The 19,975-nt window shown below is 43.8% G+C and overlaps 1 protein-coding gene across 2 annotated transcripts in view; it reads left to right on the forward strand.

Moving 5' to 3' along the window:
- Positions 1-19,975, forward strand: part of soga1 (suppressor of glucose, autophagy associated 1) — a 118,452-nt gene that overhangs the window by 91,658 nt on the left and 6,819 nt on the right. For both annotated transcript variants that reach the window (XM_056423296.1, XM_056423297.1), the window contains exons 12-23: positions 1,378-1,494; positions 1,631-1,849; positions 2,282-2,389; positions 2,463-2,630; positions 9,994-10,128; positions 10,372-10,488; positions 16,188-16,246; positions 16,384-16,513; positions 16,752-17,339; positions 17,504-17,771; positions 17,856-18,125; positions 19,064-19,503. In XM_056423296.1, coding sequence (XP_056279271.1) covers positions 1,378-1,494; positions 1,631-1,849; positions 2,282-2,389; positions 2,463-2,630; positions 9,994-10,128; positions 10,372-10,488; positions 16,188-16,246; positions 16,384-16,513; positions 16,752-17,339; positions 17,504-17,771; positions 17,856-18,125; positions 19,064-19,503 — 2,619 coding nt within the window. The remainder of the gene's footprint in view (positions 1-1,377; positions 1,495-1,630; positions 1,850-2,281; positions 2,390-2,462; positions 2,631-9,993; positions 10,129-10,371; positions 10,489-16,187; positions 16,247-16,383; positions 16,514-16,751; positions 17,340-17,503; positions 17,772-17,855; positions 18,126-19,063; positions 19,504-19,975) is intronic.

The following is a 19,975-nucleotide window of genomic DNA, read 5'->3' on the forward strand; positions in this document are numbered from 1 at the left end:
ATGCTTTGAGACAACAATGCAATTTAGAGCTGGACCAAGGAATTGTTGATGTATTAGCCAATTGGTTAAAAGCTCTGGGAAAAGCTTGTTAACTGGACCTTGTCTTCCGATTTGGAGAATTCAAACTCCTGTCCTCAAACTTGTACCCTCAACTAGTAATATGTATTGCTTAGTATTAATATTTGCGTAATTGAATCCAATACAAACACATGAAAATGGACCCTGTTGCATCACTTCTTTCTGTCTAAACACACAATGACAGGAAAAGTTAATCAAAGGCTCATTTACTAAATATGCATTACACACACACACACACACACACACACAAGCTGCATTTTGTGATGTGGTACAGTGGTGGTGAACTCCCACTAGCAACACAGGGTTGTCAACAAACATAAACGGTGACTTCACCGTCAGCTGTGGGATCAAGGGGAAGAAAGCTTCTTTGTTTTGCTGGCCTTTTTGCTGGCGTGTCTCCATGGTAACCGGGATTGTGTGCATGTCTGTGTCTTCAACCGAGCTTGAGAATGTGAAATAGAATGAAGCAGAAAGATATCAAGAAGAGAGATAGTCAGATATTCATGAGAAGAAGTTGATGAAGTGAGCAAAGCGGTGACAGAGCAGTGCTCAGTGTGTTACACAAACATAACAGTGCCACTCATTCTCTGCCATATTCAATGGCGGAGTTTGTTTGCCCGCCCCCCACCTCCAGTCTTCATACCACTGCGTTGGTAAAATGGTATTATCAGTGTATTTAGAGCCCCTCAATCTTTGCACGACAGTGGAACAGAGACTCTAGCTGTGTGCGGCCAGAGGCTGAGCCCAGTGGAGGCAGAAGGAGGACATTAATGGTAGTGGTGGGTCGATGGATCCCACTCACTCAGCAGTCAAATGAGGCATGTGTGTGTGTGTGTGTGTGTGTGTGTGTGTGTGTGTGTGTGTGTGTGTGTGTGTGTGTGTGTGTGTGTGTGTGTGTGTGTGTGTGTGTGTGTGTGTGTGTGTGTGTGTGTGTGTGTGTGTGTGTGCTTAAATAAAGATAGCGTGCTGGAGCTGAGATGTGATTTAAAGGGTGTTCGAGCACATAACTGCGATGTCATGTGCTTCTCACACTTGGCTATTTCTCCCTTTTTAATTTCCCTCCAACTCTCTGGTCCCTCGCCTCCTCTACTCCCGTTACTGCGTTGTATTCTTTTCTTTAATCTCTGGCTGCCTCCCTCTTTGTTTCCTCCCCACCAATGTTTCCCTAAGCACAACACTTTTCCTTATTTCTTTCTTTCCCTCCTTGTTTATTTGTTTCACTCCACCCCCCTTCTTCCTTGTCCCCCTCTCCCCCACACACACTCATCCTTTCCTCATCTCCTTCTTTATTTCCTCCAGCCCTTCCATGACGATGAACTTCGGGCTCGGCTGTCCGACGCTGAGGAGTCGGCTCTCGGAACTCAGGGGGAGCTGGAGAGGCACGCTCAGAGAGAATCCACTCTCCAACTCACACTGGTCAGTTTGCACAACTGAAAACTGACTTGTGAACAAAATACTCTCAATCTCACACAGAAGTACTGAAACGCCATTTTATACAAGAAATGCAAGTCCTCCCCGATTGTCCTCATGTCACACCGTCTCCCCCTCTCAGCACCAGAAGGCTCTGCTCCGTCGAGACTTCCAGCTGCAGAGTTTGGGCCTCCAGGCTCGGCTTCAGCGGAGGTTGTGGTGCCAGGAGAGGAATCTGCTGGTCCAGGAGTCCCAGCACCTCAAACAGGACCTGTTACTGCTCAGCCTCAAACTGCGCTGCTTCCTCAAACAGTGGAGGCAGGGCTGCAGGAAGGACATCGAGTGGAAAGACATCTTGGAGGTATGAGGGGAAGGGGAACAGGAAGAGGATGGGAAATGCTTTGTCAATAGCTGTCTGTCCACGCTGTTGACATGCTGTTTGTTATTATTTTAACCGATAATTTATTTTGCCACTAGGCTGTGTATATATAAGCAATAATCAAAGGATATTTCCATTTGTTCGAAAATAATTATGTAATCTTACATTTTCGATCACAGAAATAATTAATCCTTTGTGGTTTAAACAGGTTTTATACAAAAGAAGGAAAAAAACGTGGTCACATTACAAAGTGAATACATTTAACATCAAATGTTCGTATTGAATCATATTTTGAATAGTGTAGCTGGATTGTAAACTGTTAGCTTTGCAGAATATAAATAGTAGATCAACAAAACATGCAGAGGCTGAGATTAATGATCAAAAGATGATCTTCCTCTGTGATTTCTTCTTCAGATGAACAGCCTGAAGGACTTGTACCTGCTGTTGGAGGAGGAGAACCTGACGAGCCCCGCCCACCAGTCTGACAAGAGGGACAAACAACTACTCAGCCCAAATATCAAGGTAGGCAGAGTGCCACACACACACACACGAGCGCCCACACACACGTTCTTACATGCATAACTTTTCTCTATAGTCGAGCGCCGTGAGCAGCACCTTGGCGGACCTGAAGGTGGCACTGCAAGATTTGAGTGGAGAGTTACGACAGGGGAGACAAGGCTCACAAGAGATCACACAGCAGTTCGCCAAGGCCAAGGCATCATGGGAGGTGGAGATGACGGTACTTAAGAGCCTCATTACGCAGGTAAGATGTATTTCTGTAAATTTAAATAGTTTAAACATATGTGAATTTATTTTCTGTCAGCTTTGGCAAGTTTAATATCATTTCATTTGAAGTGGGAAGGACTCTGGAATAAAGATATGTTACATATTCCTCTGCACCAATCAGGATTCAGATTCAGATTCAGATTACATTTTATTGTCATTGCACAGAGTACAAGTACTGAGACAACGAAATGTAGAGAAAAGAGAAGCAGTAAAGTGCAATGCGGTATGGTGAATAAATACAATGTCGGACAATATAAATAATATAAACAATATAAACATATATAGAGAGTTTATATATATATATATAAATGGGAAGGCGTCAGGTGTGTGGGGTGGGGTTAGTGTGTGTGTGGCAGGGTTGTGGTGATTTGGGGATGGATGTTATCACCGTGGGGCAGAGTTAAGGATGTTGACAGCTTCGTGGAAGAAACTGTTCCGGAGCCTGCTGGTCCTGGAGCGGAGATTTCTGTAGCGCCTCCCCGAGGGGAGGAGGGCAAATGCAAATAGTAGTTGGTCCAGTTTAGGTGGTAGGCAGGTTTTTAGATGAGCCAGGACCAGCCCCTCGAAGCACTTCATGATGATAGGAGGAAGTGCAACAGGGCGGAAGTCGTTAAGGCTCGCTGCAGTGGAGTATTTTGGCACAGGAACTATTGAGGTGAGTTTGAAGCATGTGGGTACGGCTGCTTGGGCCAGTGACAGGTTGAGGATGTCCGTCAGGACCCCAGTCAGCTGGCCAGCACAGGCTTTAAGCACTCGATGCCATCAGGGCCAGCAGCCTTACGCGCATTGATCTTGCTTAGCGCAGCACACACGTCGATGGGGGAGAGGGTGAGGGGCTGGTGGTCTGTAGGGGGCACAGTCTTGTTGGCCTCCGCCTCCTGGTTGTCCCTGTCAAATCGGGCATAGAAGTTGTTCAGCTCATCAGGAAGGGAGGCGTCGCTGGTTGGGGGGGTGGTATTGGAGGGTTTGTAATCTGTAATAGCCTGGATGCCTTGCCACATGCGTCGGGGGTTGGAGTTGTTGTCTTGGTGCCCCTCTTCAGGTTGGCTCTGGATGAGCTGTAGGCTTTTGCATCACCTGATCTGAAGGCAGTGTCGCGTGTCTTCAGTAGTAAGCGGACCTCTCTGCTCATCCACGGCTTCTGGTTGGGGAACGTTGGAATGTCTTTCAGGAAGGTGACATTCTTGATGTTGGTGCTGATGTAGTCCAGAACGGATGAGGCAAATAAGTCTATGTCTGTATGGGAGTCCAAGGTGGCCTCAATGGCAACCATACTCCAGTCCGTGTGGTGAAACCGGTGCTGTAGTGTGGACTCTGCTCCTTCTGGCCACACCTTGACTGTTTTCACTGCTGGTTTCTCACGTTTGATGAGTGGTGTGTACTTGGGGAGTAGGAACAAAGAAAGATGGTCTGACTGACCCAGGTGGGGCAGGGGAATGGCTTTGTAAGCCTCAACCACGTTGGTGTAGACATGGTCGAGGTTCTCGTCTCCTCTAGTGGGGCAGGAGACATGTTGATGACATTTGGGGAGTACAGACTTCAGGTGGGAATGATTGAAGTCACCAGCTGCCTCCGGGTGTTGAGTCTGTAGTTTGCTCATGGCAGCATGCAGTTCTTTCATTGCAAGCTTAGCATTAGCATCTAGTTGAATATATGCCGCAGTCACGACAGCAGATGTGAACTCTCTAGGCAGATAGTAAGGTCTACACTTAACCATGAGATATTTCAGGTTAGCAGAGCAGTGACTCTCTATTAAGCCAATGTCCATGCACCAAGCTTTGTTTATATAGATGCACAGTCCACCGCCTCTGTACTTACCAGAGTCGTCTGCTGACCTATCTGCCCTGAGTACTTGACGTTCCGCTTGCTCAATGGCGCTATCGGGAACGCCGCTGTGAGCCATGTTTCTGTGAAGATCATGACGTTGCAGTCCATAATCATTTTGTGAGTTATGATCCGCAGCCGCAGTTCATCCATTTTGTTCGCCAGACATCGCACATTGGCGAGGAAGATGCTGGGTAGAGACAGCCGATGCGGTGTTAGCTTTAGCTTAGCCCTTAGCCCCCCTCTCTTCCTCCGCCTTTGTTTTACGGTCACGCTGTCGCCTGCGAACGCTTCCAGCCGGCGTATCCGGTGTCCTGACAAGCTCAGGAATGAGCCATAGGTTCACGATATAGTGATTCAGGTTGTGGAAACGAGTGTCCAGTGTTCTTGTCGGCTGTAGAAGGTGTTTGCCAGACTGTCCTGAGTGAACAGGCTTGAAACAAATAGGCAGATAACTAATATTTTGCAAAGTCTGGAGAGATTCAAAGCCTTGCGTTTTTCGCCATTGTGTTATCTAGAGTTCTTGTTGACCATTCAACTTTTTCTTCAAGACCTTAACTTTGATTGTGTACCAGTGACACATTATACATTTCTTGAAATAAGTCAATGTGCTCATTCTATCAACAACAAAAAAGGAAAAGAATACCATTTTCTAAGTGAGCTGGCCTTTAGGAAACACAAACAGATGCCGCGTTCCATGTATAAAATGCATCGTAGTCTTCGATTTTGTTGCCAGTTAAGGGGATAAGATGATGTAGTTTCCTCCAGTTGCTCTGCAGTTTTGAGTTTAAGGAGACAGATGTTGACATTTAAAAACTGTCAGATACTAAGAAACTGCTGGGAGTGTCGAGCAGAGCTCAATGAATTTAGGACGAGACGAAAAATCAATATGATGGGAAGATAAAATGTTGTCCTCAATGATTAAGCACATGTAGGAGCACATCGTTCGTCGACTGCAGAAAGGTTTTCTTAAGTTACAACCACCAAGTGGCAAAATAAACAACCTGTGCTCCCCGCTTGCATACAGGAACAGTAGACCTATAGTTCTGATTTAGGTCTGAAGTGGCCAATGCTACATTTTGTGGTCCTTAATCGATGAGTTTCTAGTTGGTCAGCATCTACTTCCAAATTTACAATCTGTACACATCCGGCATTCCCTGTTCCAGGACCTCACATCGGATCAGGAAAAAATCCCAAGAAATAGAAAAAAAACTTTCACAGGTGAAAAAGGGAAGACACCTTCAGGAGAGCAACAGAGGAGGTTAGATGGATAGATGCAATAGATGTCATGTGGACAGAAGGAATCATTACAGAGTAACAACACATTCAATGAGTATGACAGAGTGTATGAATAGTTGGTAGTAGTCATGGACCACGATCCGGATCTCCGTGATCCATCAGGCAGATGGAGGTAGAGAGGAGGAGTGGGTGGGGCACATCAGCAGGGCCATGGCAGGAGGCATCAGACACAGCTATAAGACATAAGACATGAAGTCACAAAGACTCTGTGTGCACATATTTTTATATGTATACATATATATATATATACACTACCGTTCAAAAGTTTGGGATCACTTAGAAATGTCATTATTTTTCAAAGAAAAGCATTGTTTTTTTCAATGAAGATAACATTAAATCAATCAGAAATACACTCTATACATTGTTAATGTGGTGAAAACTATTCTAGGGGGGAAAGCTGGTTTCTAAATGAAATATCCCATAGGTGTATAGAGGCCCATTTCCAGCAACTATCACTCCAGTGTTCTAATGGTACATTGTGTTTGCTAATCGCCTTAGAAGACTAATGGATGATTAGAAAACCCTTGAAAACCCTTGTGCAATTATGTTAGCACAGCTGAAAACTGTTTTGCTGATGAGAGAAGCTATAAAACTGGCCTTCCTTTGAGCTAGTTGATTATCTGGAGCATCACATTTGTGGGTTCGATAAGACTCTCAAAATGGCCAGAAAAAAAGAACTTTCATGTGAAATTCGCCAGTCTATTCTTGTTCTTAGAAATGAAGGCTATTCCATGCGAGAAATTGCAAAGAAACTGAAAATTTCCTATAACGGTGTGTACTACTCCCTTCAGAGAACAGCACAAACGGGCTCTAACCAGAGCAGAAAGAGAAGTGGGAGGCCCTGGTGCACAACTCAGCAAGAAGACAAATACATTAGAGTCTCTAGTTTGAGAAATAGACGCCTCACAGGTCCTCAACTGACAGCTTCTTTAAATGGTACCCGCAAAACGCCAGTGTCAACGTCGACAGTGAAGAGGCGACTCCGGGATGCTGGCCTTCTAGGCAGAGTGGCAAAGAAAAAGCCATATCTGAGACTGGCCAATAGAAAAGATTGGTATGGGCAAAAGAACACAGGCATTGGACAGAGGAAGATTGGAAAAAGGTGTTATGGACAGATGAATCCAAGTTTGAGGTGTTTGGATCACACAGAAGAACATTTGTGAGACGCAGAACAGGTGAAAAGATGCTGGAAGAGTGCCTGACACCATCTGTCAAGCATGGTGGAGGTAATGTGATGGTCTGGGGCTGCTTTGGTGCTGGTAAAGTGGGAGATTTGTACCAGGTAAAAAGGATTTTAAATAAGGTAGGCTATCACTCCATTTTGCAACGCCATGCCATACCCTGTGGGAAGCGCTTGATTGGAGCCAATTTCCTCCTCCAACAGGACAATGACCCAAAGCACACCTCCAAATTGTGCAAGAACTATTTAGGGAAGAAGCAGGCAGCTGGTATGCTGTCTGTAATGGAGTGGCCAGCACAGTCACCAGATCTCAACCCCATTGAGCTGTTGTGGGAGCAGCTTGACCGTATGGTCCGCAAGAAGTGCCCATCAAGCCAATCCAACTTGTGGCAGGTGCTTCAAGAAGCGTGGGGTGACATTTCAACAGATTACCTCAACAAATTAACAGCTAGAATGCCAAAGGTCTGCAATGCTGTAATTGCTGCAAAAGGAGCATTCTTTGACGAAACTTCAAGTAATTGAACTTGCTAAATGGTGAGTAGCGAGTGGTGAACCAGGAGTCGCTTATCCACCAATAAATGCCAGTCATCCAGTGAAATCAGTAACTTGTTAAGACGTGGGTCTCGATAGGCTGCGTTCATTACTAACGAGCAATGCTCTGTTGCCATAGGAGACAGGAGTTTGGATTGTGTGTTACGCTGTGATTGGCTGCCAGGCAGTTCAATTAGCACCATATACGGATGCCGGTCCGTAAAGAGTCACAGAGGATTGATTGTGTGTGTGTGTGTGTGTGTGTGTGTGTGTGTAAGTAAGTAAGTAAGTGACATGTGTGTGTTTTAATTGCATTACAGAAAATAAAGAACTTTATCACAATATTCTAATTTTCTGAGACAGTCCTGTACAAAGGAATCGATAGGACGTTTCCCACTCTCCCACGGTGAAACATATAAAAGTGCACAGGCACAACAGATAAGACAAGACATTTCCTAATACTAAGTAAACATAAAGATAAAGATTCACGTACAGTTGTTATAAATACTATATATATATAAATACTATATATATATAAATACTATAAATACGTAATATAATTTTAGACAAGTGAAGACAAGTGATTAAAGTGCAGAGTTTTGAGTGATTTTTTAGGGGGACGGGGGGATTTTCAGCTTCCTGTCAGACTGGAGGATATGGCTGGGGGGAGTGAGGGGAGAGAATTTAGCTTCCTGACAGCTTGGTGTATGAAGCCATTACTGAGTCTGGTGGTGCGGCAACGGAGGCTCCTATACCTTCTTCCAGAGGGTAGGAGGCTGAACAGACTGTGTGCAGGGTGGCTGGTGTCATTCACAATCGAGGTAGCTTTCCGGGTGAGGCGGGTGGTGTAAATGTCTTGCAAGGAAGGGAGTGGGGCACCAATGATCTTACCAGCTATGTTCACTATGCGTTGCAGTGCTTTCTTGCTGTGTTCAGTGCAGCTACTGCCCCACACAGTGATGCAGCTGGACAGGATGCTTTCAATGGTGCCCCGGTAGAATGTGTTCAGGATGGGTATGGGAGCTTTCGCTCTCTTGAGCTTGCGGAGGAAGTAGAGGCGCTGCTGGGCTTTCTTCGTCAGTGATGCAGAGTTGGTTGCCCAGGAGAGGTCCTCACTGATGTGCACCCCCAGGAATTTGGTGCTGCTCACTCGCTCCACAGCAGCACCATCGATGGTCAATGGTACAGTGTGGCTTTTCCTGAAGTCAACCACAATCTCCTTTGTTTTGATGACATTCAGCAAGAGGTTGTTGTCTCTGCACCGCGTGGTCAAAAGGTTGACCTCTTTCCTGTAGTGGGTCTTAGGGTTAGCAGTGTGTGTGTGTGTGTGTGTGTGTGTGTGTGTGTGTGTGTGTGTGTGTGTGTGTGTGTGTGTGTGTGTGTGTGTGTGTGTGTGTGTGTGTGTGTGTGTGTGTGTGTGTGTGTGTGTGTGTGTGTGTGAACTGTGAGGCTCAGATGGAGGAAAATCATAAAATCTTCAAGCGATGCCACCTACCAGACTCTGAGACAGCGGGCTCAATTTATGGAGAGGGAAAGAAAGAGGTGAGAGACCTGGAAATGGAAGGTGAGAAATCAGTAGAGAGTGTGAAGGTGTGGGACGAGGAGGATGGGGACAGGGAAGAGGGGTACGGAGGGAGAAAGAAAGAGTAGCTGAGAGAAATTCAAGGGCAAACATGGCAGCAGAGGAGGAGAAAAAAAGTGACAGGGCTCTAGTTTCTCTCTCTCTGTCCACGCTCTGACCTCCTCATCATGAGCAGAGAAAAGCCATCAGAAGGAGCTCATCTGTGCTGAGGCTTTACTGTGAAGTCATCCAACAGACCTTTTCATCACAAATCTAATTGTGCAAGAGAATAATGTCAAAGGTGAAAAATGTATAAGATCTCAGAACTTTTCAGAAAAGGTGCTGATGTTCTTCTTCTGTGGATGAAACAATGTTATCTGGACACTATGGTTGTATTCCAGCCGCAACAGCATGGATTTACTTAGTTACTTAACTTTTAGTTGTGTGGTTGAGATCAAAATGACCCTCTATTGCTATCGAGACTTGTGTTGTGTGCTATAGACAGACCGAGACAAACACCTGGCAAAGCACTTAAACCTGCCTCTGTTACCGCTAAGATGTTGCGGCTGGTAATGAATTATAATCATAGTGACAGGATATTGCTCGTTATTTATGCAGATGTTATGTCTCATAAGATCATCATACAATGATGCCACTTTTTTATTTTTTATTTGAACAACACTGCTTTATAAAGAACTAGTTATTACGAGTGCTTATTTTGATACCTGGTTAAATTCAAATTTAACTTTATTATCCAAATGAGGAGATTGCTGTTTGTATATAGTAAAATATAAAAATGTATATTGCTATCGCTACTTAAAAAATGTAAAGTTCATCAAAGTTTTGAATTTGCAAACAAAAGAAAGATCTCCACTTACGAGGATTTAGGGTGAAATGGGTGCAAATTAGATTTTTACCATGATCTCTTTGTCTTTCTCCGATCAGCTCGAGACCAAATCAGGAAAAGCAGCTGATGCACTGGATCCTCCGGACCTGAAGGTGGCACTGAAGAGGGAGCGTGAAGAGCACCAGCACCTCCTGGCCGATTCCTACGCAGCTGTGATGGACCTAACTAAACAGGTAAGTCGGAAGGTGACACGGACAGAGCAAACCGTGTTGGCAGATTTCCTCACAAAGAGATAAACCAGCTTTCGTTCTGTTTGAGCCAGTTATTTAATTTGTGTGTTGAATCAAGCGTTATGTTTTACTTGACAGCTTTCTACTGTTAAAATTTCTATTCCCGTTCCGTGCATCCATCCTCTTCCTCTGATGTTTTCATCTTCTTCTCGTCTTCCCGTTGTGACCCACCTACGGACCAATCAGCTCCAGATCGGGGAGAGGAACTGGGGCCGAGAGAAGCTGGAGCTGCTGGAGAGGTTCAGCCAGGAAAGAGCTCAGTGGGAGCAGAGACTGGGAGAGGCCACTGCGCAACAGGGGAAGGTGTGTGTGTGTGTGTGTGTGTGTGTCAAAAAATGTCAAACATAGAAAAGAGGTAAGGATTGAGCGTATCTTGGGTAATGGAATCTGAGAGGATGACTGTCTGAGATGAGAAGGACATCTAAAAAATATTCATTCATTGGATCAGATGTCTGTTTCTTGGTACACATTTTCTAGTACATATACTGTACATCTGATTTTTACAAAAGCCATAGCTAGTGAAATGAGGCTTCTTTCAGACTCACATTAGCATAACACCAAACAAAACAAAACAATGAAGATACTTTTTGTTTACCAGCTCCAAAATGCAGCATCATACCTCCATTTTTCTAACAATTGCGCAACATAACTCCATGAGCTGATATTCTGTCAGTTTACTTCAAACCAACTTCACATCCATCCGGGCCTCCTCCATTATATACACACAACCAAAAATAACTTGTAATGTATTAAAGTCAAAAGCAACACTAGAAATGTCAAACAAACTCAAACATTCAATTCAATTCAGTTTATCTTATATAGCCCAATATCACAAATTACGAATTTGTACACATACGACATCCCTGTCCCATGTCCTCACATCGGATCAGGAAAACCTCCCAAGAAATAGAAGAAGAAAAAACTTTTCACGGAGAAAAAAGAAAGTAACCTTCAGGAGAGCAACAGAGGAGGATCCCTCTCACCGGATGGACAAAAGCAAGAGATGTCATGTGTACAGAATGAAGCATTACAGAGTTACATAAACACATCCAATAAATATGACAGAATGTATGAATAATTCGTTGTAGGCATGGACCACGATCCTGACCGCCACAAATTATGAAACAGAAGGAGGTAGAGAGGGGGGCGGGGCGCATCAGTAGGGCCATGGCAGGAGGCCTGCTCACCAGGTAGGAGGTCGCCCCACCAGGCAGGAGGCATTAGAAACAGCCAGGTCCAATGGACCCAATGAAATATTAAGTCACAAAGACTCCGGGAAGAAGCAGAATTAGTAATGTGTGATGGAGAGATGAAAAATGTAACCATAAGGAGAGAGAAAAGATGAGATAGGTGCTCAGTGTATCCTAAAACGTCCCCCAGCAGCCTTTAAGCCTATATCCAGGGGTGCACATAACTTTTTCAGTGAGTTACTCAGGTGAGTACCGGGAGATGGTGTTTGGTACTCACTCCATATGTAGCGTCAGCTCACCTGTGTGCACGCATCACGGCTGAGCGATGCGCGCGCCGGCATTGGAGCTCTGCCGCACGCGAGCCGAGAAGAGTTATTGACGGGGGGGGGGGGGGGGGGCAGCCTATAAACCTATAGCAGCATATTTAGGGGCGGGACCAGGGGCATATTTAGGGATGGGACCAGGATAAAGCTGATTCAGCCCTAACTATAAGCACTATTAAAGAGGAAAGTCTTAAGTCTACTCTTAAATGTGATGACTGTGTCTGCCTCCCGGACTGAAAGTGGAGCATGTTACTCTTGTCTATAGGATGATCTTTTCCTCTTGGGATACTTTGACAAGTAACGACAGGTGTTGTTGCCATATTGTGATGAAGGAGTTACCTTCCTGTGGTCGGTCCAATCTGCTGATTATACACCAGGGCAGTCAGTGCCAAGCTGCTGCAACATGTCCGGGAGGAATTTCCTCAGTATTTTCCTCAGTAAGTGATAGTTCATTTTTTTTCTCCATAAAAACAAAAAAAAATTAAGATGTACACGACCGTTCAAAAGTTTGGGGTCACTTAAAAATGTCTTTATTTTTCAAAGAAAAGCACTGTTTTTTCAATAAAGATAACATTAATCAAAAATACACACTACATTGTTAATGTGGTAAATGACTATTCTAGGTGGAAACGTCTGGTTTCTAATGAAATATCTCCATAGGTGTATAGAGGCCCATTTCCATCAACTATCACTCCAGTGTTCTAATGGTACATTGTGTTTGCTAATCGCCTTAGAAGACTAATATCTGATTAGAAAACCCTTGTGCAATTATGTTAGCACAGCTGAAAACAGCTATGCTGGTGATATAAGCTATACAACTGGCCTTCCTTTGAGCTTGAAGTTTGAAGAACAAAATTAATACTTCAAATATTAATCATTATTTCTAACCTTGTCAATGTCTTGACTATATTTTCTATTCAATTTTCAATTCATTTGATAAATAAAAGTGAGTTTTCATGGAAGACACGAAATTGTCTGGATGACCCCAAACTTTTGAACGGTAGTGTACATATTCAGTCGGTCACTGCCCCATCATTTCTCCGCAATCTGCGGCGGTGCTGGTCTGAGGGTGTCTTTGCCTTTCTTTCACTGCTCCTCTGGTCCATCTCCCTCTTTTCCTTCCCTCCTGTCTGTTGCGTAAGAACCCGTCTCACTCCTTCTCTTAACTCCTGAGCCCCAAGTCCCCCAATTGGGAGAGTTTTTGGACATTGTAGTTAAACTGTCTAAAACATGATAATAAACATGAGCAAATATATTGATGTTGGACATCAAATTAAAGAAGACAACTTGGGCTACAAGTATCAGTGAGCCATTGCAACACAACTCAAACTGAAATAATAATTAAAATATTAAAGCTGCAAGCAGCGATGAACGGGTCCTCTACCTGCTTCGCACGTCGGGGGTGCCGGCCAGACGCCGGCCCCCTCGGCCGAGAGTGCATGCACGGCGTTCGGGCGTTTGACCGTTTGTCACGCGACACTAATTTTACTTTGCTAGTCGGTGGCGCTTTGACTCTGAGTGAAAAAAGGCTTGTTGATATCCTCAGGCCGTGAATTCCACGTGAAGTCTAGACCTTGTCATGTAAACTACATGTGAATGTGATTCAACGTGTCGCTACGAGCTCCACAGGGAAGCATCATCAAGGTCTTAGGTCTATTCTGGTATATTTTGAGAGGGATCTGAATAATCTGCGAGGAGCAGTGTATAAAAGTAAAAAACATGTAACTTCCTAGTGCCACTAGTTGGCGCTACGACCAGAATCTAAAATGTGCATATGGATGTCTTCAGGGACAGTATGTCATGAGGTATGAGAAATATGGAGCAGATTACATAATGTATGGCTGAGTTACAACAATGTCAATTTTCATGGCGAATGGCGTTTCTTTGCCGGTCCGGCAAACGCACAAAGTTGAATATTTCTGAAATCTTTCAAGGCATTTTCAAGACAAAGGTCTCACGACCATACTGACCAAGTTTGGAATGAATCGGCTTTAAGCTCTAGGAGGAGTTAACAGTTTAACAACTGCCCAAAACATGGAAAAAGGCTAAAAAAAGGCTAAAAATGCCGATATTTAGGGATTTATTGTAGCGCCCCCTAATGTTCAAATATTATGAAAAAATTAGAGTACTTTAAGGGATGTCATGTGAGCATAGTCCGGTAAATTGGTGAGGATTGGCCAATTAATTTTGAAGTTAGGTGTCTTTAAATATCAGGCCACACCCTTTAAATGTTCATTGGTCTATATTCTCTGAACGCAATGAGATATCAACAAGATCTTCAGTAGTTATGATGACATTGAACCAATAATGGATCCCAGAAATTTTCGGATGAATCGGACAAAGCGTTTTGGAAAAAAGTGAAAACAATATTTTTTTACAAAATTCAAAATGGCGGAAAATCTAAGTAGGCGCATTTGATGGCCACCATGAACTTATTTGTAGAGCAGGTCCAGGTGAACCTGTATACCAAATTTCAAGTCAATCGGTCATTGTTGCAAAAAGTTATTTGCTTTCTACCTCAAGGGGGCGCTTAACCCTTGTGTTGCCTTAGGGTCATTTTGACCCGAATCAATATTACACCCTCCCCCCGCCTTTGGGTCATTTTGACCCGATTCAATGTTTCACCCTCCTGTTACCTTTATATTTACTAACATATTTTACCCTTTGGGTTCAATTTGACGCCAGCAATTAAAACCTCCAGAAAATTATTAGAATTTATATTGTTTTCCAAGTTTAAGTGTGAGGCACTTTATGTTTGTTTGTTGACTACCGAAAGAACACCGACATTAAACATTGAATGGGGTCAAATTAATCCTAAGGCAGGGGGAGGGTGTAATATTGATTCGGGTCAAAATGACCCTAAGGCAACACAAGGGTTAAGAGAATTTTTTTTATAAACAAATTACAAAAACTAAAAAATCATAAATATTTCACGAGTTCTGATATGCGTGTGAAATTTCACTTGGTTGCGGTATGAGGTGTGCGGCCAGTCGACGTTTGATTGGAGAGAATAAGAAAAATAATCCTTTGAAAAACAATAGGTTCCTCTACGACAAAGTCGATGAGGACCCTAATAATCATAATTTTGTCAGGAGTCGGCCCACTCAGAACGTTTCTGGAGCTAGTGACATGTAGCTCCGTGCTATCGTAAAAAACGAGATGTTAGAATGCAAGAGGACTTCACACAAATTCTAAATATCTTTACAGAATCCTTCTGCACCAAAGTATCACGGAGATGGAGCCAAATAACACAGAAATATTAATCGCAGCCAGCAAATTTAACTTACTTTTGTTCTTTAGGGGAAGAAAATGATTTTCTCCTATGAATTCAAGCTGGCATGTGTTCCGTGTGTGTATCTGTCCCATTAAAAACCAGGCAGACCTTTGGGGAGTACGTCAAAGTCAGCTGTCAGGAAGTTCAATTTCAGCGAATCGGATTTCACATTTCAAATCTGGCGACGCCTTTCTGTCTCCTATTGGCTCACAGTGCTGTCAATCTTGTCTTTCTTGGTACCAATCGATTCTATTGGCTCTAAGGATTTCAATGACTTGTCGTTTTTTTAAATCCGCCCTTCCCCGTCAGAGATATTTGCGTGCGCAACAGCTGCGCAGCGACAGATCCAAAAAACGGCTTTACGCGCAGCACGCACGCGCACAGCACCACTTTGTTTGGTCGTTTTTTATCTTTGGTTTACTGTTTTAAAGCCACATAATCATGTATTTGGATGTATTGAACACCAAGAGTAAAAGTGAAAGTGAAATAAATGGTTTGGTACATGAGAAAAGTCAAATGGCACAGATGGTGCTCCAATGTGCCCAAATGCACATTTTAGAGACCTCGCCTAAATTCTCTTTACGAAAAACTCTCCAACTATTGTTCTGCTTTATTTTTTGTAAGTCATACTTTGCAGAGAGACTGTTCACAAATTGTGTTATTATCTGGGTGATTGTAGGCCTTTGCTGTGCACCCATCCAGGAGATATTCATCCTGAAACTTCTATTTTCATAGTCTGTGGTCTGCAGTTCAGTGAGTTGCGGGTCAGATGTTCATCAGTGTATCTGCACAACGAATCACATTATCTGCAGATGTCCCTTACCCCTCTTCCACTCTGTCTCTTTCCTCTGAGGGGAAATGAGAGTGTGAGATCACCTCAAGTGTAAAACCAACTGACTCAGCATCACTGTGTGTGTGTGTGTGTGTGTGTGTGTGTGTGTGTGTGTGTGTGTGTGTGTGTGTGTGTGTGTGTGTGTGTGTGTGTGTGTGTGTGTGTGTGTGCGTGCGTGCGTGTGCTCGCGCTGTCTGCCACAGATAGATTATACTTGTCAGTCTTCACTTCCTCCTGCCAAAACAGCTCCAGATGAAGTGGATGGCTGTGAGATGAATGTGTCTACAGTAAATGTCTGCCAGGGTGTAAAAATTAAATCAAATGCTAATAATATGTAAAAACAATAATAATAGTTATGTGGTAAAACATTTTCGTTCTCAAAGTCATCAGGCAGCGAGTCCTCTGCAGACACAGCCGTCACGAATGGAACAGGATTACAACGGTAACAATTTATACATATTACCTCATTTTGAATTAATGCTCTTTATTAGCTAAATGCTAAAAGGCTTCATGAACGAGCGTCATCTTGACAAGCAGAGCATAACTTTTACTTCTCTTTTCTCCTCTTTCAATGAAAAGAACAAAATCCACGTCAGAGCTGGACAGCCCAGAAGTCAATGGGAGAGCCAATCAGGAGGAGAGAATTGAGTTTGCTGTCCCAGAGCTGCGTGACCTCACCAGGAAGAACTGGACCTACCTAACCAACGAGGTGAACAAGTTGTGATTTCATGCAATTACTGGTTTAAAATGTGTAGTTAATTGCGATGTATTTGCTTTGATGTGTTTGCCAAGACCAGTGAAACAAAGACTAGTTTTAAAGGTTACACAATTTGAATAAGAATTGTCACAATATCTGTTCTCTCCTCAAACTGAAGACAGCATAGAAATAGAAATATACTGATCACTATTTCATATTGGTTGTTCTTGTCCCTACTCTCTCATCCCAGACCCCAGAGGTTGGAGACACCTGTAAAACCTGGGACGGTCCCAGCGGCTCTTGCAGCAGCTTAGTAGGATCAGAACTATATCTGGAGACTGTCCAGAGGAGCTACACAGCTCCAGACCGCACTGGCATAAGGATCTACTACAGCCCTCCTGCGGTAAGGCGCATGGAGCACCAAAGAAGGAGCCAGGAGGCCAAAGAGCAACAGCAGGCCCAGAACGGGAGCTCCTCCCTGGGAGTGAGTGAGCCAAACGTAGGCATGGCTGCTGTGGGAGCACTTGCTGTTCAGCCGCAGCAACCATCCTGCTTTTCATCCTCGTACGAGCAGTGGCTGAGCTCGCTGTCCAAGCAGCACAGGGAGCTGCTAGAGAGCAAAAGTGGCTGCATCGGCGGTTCGATCCTAAGCATCACCGGCAATGGCGTCGCCGGCTCAGACGTTGGGATGGCGCCCTCGTCAGCTTTCCACGACCTTGAGATCGGGGAGATTTCCGCCAATTTGAGTGATGACATGAAAGAGATGACCAACTGTGTTCGCCAGGCCATACGCTCTTCCTCTCTGGAGAGGAAATCCTCCAAGGAACCTGGAAGTCAGGTAGATTTCATAGTCCAACTATATTGTTTCGTCCTTTCTTGTTTAAAAAAAAATAGGCAATAATGTGAATCATACTTATATTATATTATTATTATTATTATTATTATTATTATTATATTATATTAACACTAAGCATTCTCCATTTTTTCCATTTCTACCCACAGGTGGTGGGCATGTCCACCAGGTCCACGCAGACTGCTGCGCAATCTGTCAGTATTGGGCTTCAAACCGGCAACCTTCCCGGCAGCAGAGGGTCGGGGTTCTACTCCAAAGCCTGGTCTCCTCGCCCCTCGACAACAACCACTTCCTCGCTAGTGTCTGCCCGAACCCGGCAGATATCCACGTCCCTGGACAAGGTTCACAGTCGCGTCGACAGGCCTTGCTGTTCACCCAAGTATGGATCACCAAAACTGCAACGCAGAGTGTCTTCTGGTAATTAAAGTTTGTTCTATGGCCTCTAAGATCCATTGTGGAGAAGAAGAAGGAAAAGGAAACATCTGACTGCTCTGTGTTTAGGCTCCACCTCCAGATTGGAGGGGAGTTCCTCTTCTAGGGACCGGAGCCTGTGGAGCCTCCAGCAAAGATCCATCGGTGGAGGAGGAGGAGGTGGAGCAGGAGGAGCAGGAGGAGCAGGAGGAGCAGGAGGAGGAGGAGGCTCAGCCTGGGCTCGCTCCACCACCACAAGGGACAGCCCCGTCCTGAACGGCCTCACTGACGGCCTCTCCAGCCTCTTCAGTGTGGTCGAACACTCTGGAAGCACAGAGTCGCTCTGGAGGGGGGATGGAGGTAACTGTGTGAAAATGTAACCCTTGACACGTGATGAAAAGAAATGATGAAATAATTCACAATTTCAGGGTCAGGGTCGAGGGTTGATGCTAGCGCACTGAGACACTTGATTAGAATGGAGACGTTTTAATAGTAACCTGTGGTTATCCTGCACATGTCAAAATGTTGGCTGTATAAAAAGTTTTTATGTCACCCAGTGTTATTTAGTCAGGTCTTTGTCAGCATAGTTAATTTATTACCCTTATTGTATTACTGCACACAGTGCAATGCATTAGTATTTTTTCTTATACACTTGATATTTTTATTATTCTTGTGTTGTTGTAGTTTACTTTTTCTATTTTAGTTTACTTATTTTACTTAATTTATCTTACTTCTTTGTTCGGCTTTTTCTATTTTGCACTCATTATTACTTCTTATAAACTATATATTTATTACTAAATATGATTAAATTATTGTTTATTTTGTTGTTATTGTTTCTTTGTTATTCCATGGTAATCCTTGATCCCTGGCATAATAATTTCCTTTTGGAATTAAAAATTAAACATGTTATCACTCTTATTTTATGTTAAACTCAAGTGGAGCGCAGTCTTAGTCCTGAGTTATCTTTTTTGAGCATTCAGCACCCATCAACACACACTTATATATGTGAGATACAAATCAAAATTTGAACATTGTTTTATCTGAAGTAAAGTCTCTAAACTAAAACACATTCAGTTAACAGTATTATAAAACATAGCAAACTCTTAACTATTCATGGTTCATCAAAACTGTACATTTGTTATTTAAAACATTTACATATTTTAAATTTGAAGTCGTGTCCTCAAGGTTTTGTCTAAAATACTTCTTGAAACTTTACAATCTTGCTTTTGCAACAATGTGTGAAATCCAATCAATCCTGGAAACCACCATTTTTGTCTTCAATCCCTGTTCGCAATTAGGAGCCAGCCAGGAAGCCAGTCCAGCTCGACAGTCTCCTGCTGCAGGAAAATCCACCAGCGCACCGGTCTGTGGATCTGACCCCAGCTCTCAGCGGTACGGAGGCCTGGACCAGGAGTTCTTCAGGAATGTCTGCAGCAGCAGCAACCAAGACCCAGGAGGAGTCACCCTGTGTGAGGAGAGAGCTCCAAGAGACCCCAGTGGCAGCCCCGGGGGTTTGTCTGTCTTGGGAAGTTATGGCGGCTTGGATGAGCCCAAGCTGGAGTGCGTGGCAGTCGGGATCGGGGGATTTGGATCGCTGGCCACATGCAACGACAGCGTGACCAAGATCGTCAATAAGAGGTTCATGAGACAGACGGCCGGCGAGGAGATGGTCGGTATCATGGGAGGAGGGAAGGAAACAGTGGGCAATGCTGGCGCCGTTGCAGGATCTTGGACAGAGGTGCGGCCACTGGAAATGTGTTTTTATCATGAACTGTAATTAGGACAATACCAGTGGTTGTTTTTACGTAACATTCACTGTACATCATAGCTTTTGTCAACAATTTATCTGGGTTTTAGAAAGTTCTAGTAGAACAGTGTTTTTTCCGTTTTAAATTTTTGTATTACGTATTTCTGACTGTTTCCATTAATTTCAATACCATATGAAAATCAATTGGACTTTAAACCTAAACTGTCGTTGCTCATGTTAGCTAACTGTCAACACGAACTGACCAGACTGGAACACACTGGGTTCAACATAATGCCCAAATCTTATTTGTTATGGGGTCAACAAACACAGCTAAAACTAGAATGGGCACTCGGTAGAGCGCATACCTTCGCATATCACAAGATTGGACATTGAATTATGAACATTTTGGCATTATTTGCATGCCAATTGGATATAAATTGACTGAGGTAAAAAGAAGATGTTG

This window comes from Pseudoliparis swirei, chromosome 9 (genome assembly GCF_029220125.1).
Source record: "Pseudoliparis swirei isolate HS2019 ecotype Mariana Trench chromosome 9, NWPU_hadal_v1, whole genome shotgun sequence".
Lineage (NCBI taxonomy): Eukaryota > Metazoa > Chordata > Actinopteri > Perciformes > Liparidae > Pseudoliparis > Pseudoliparis swirei.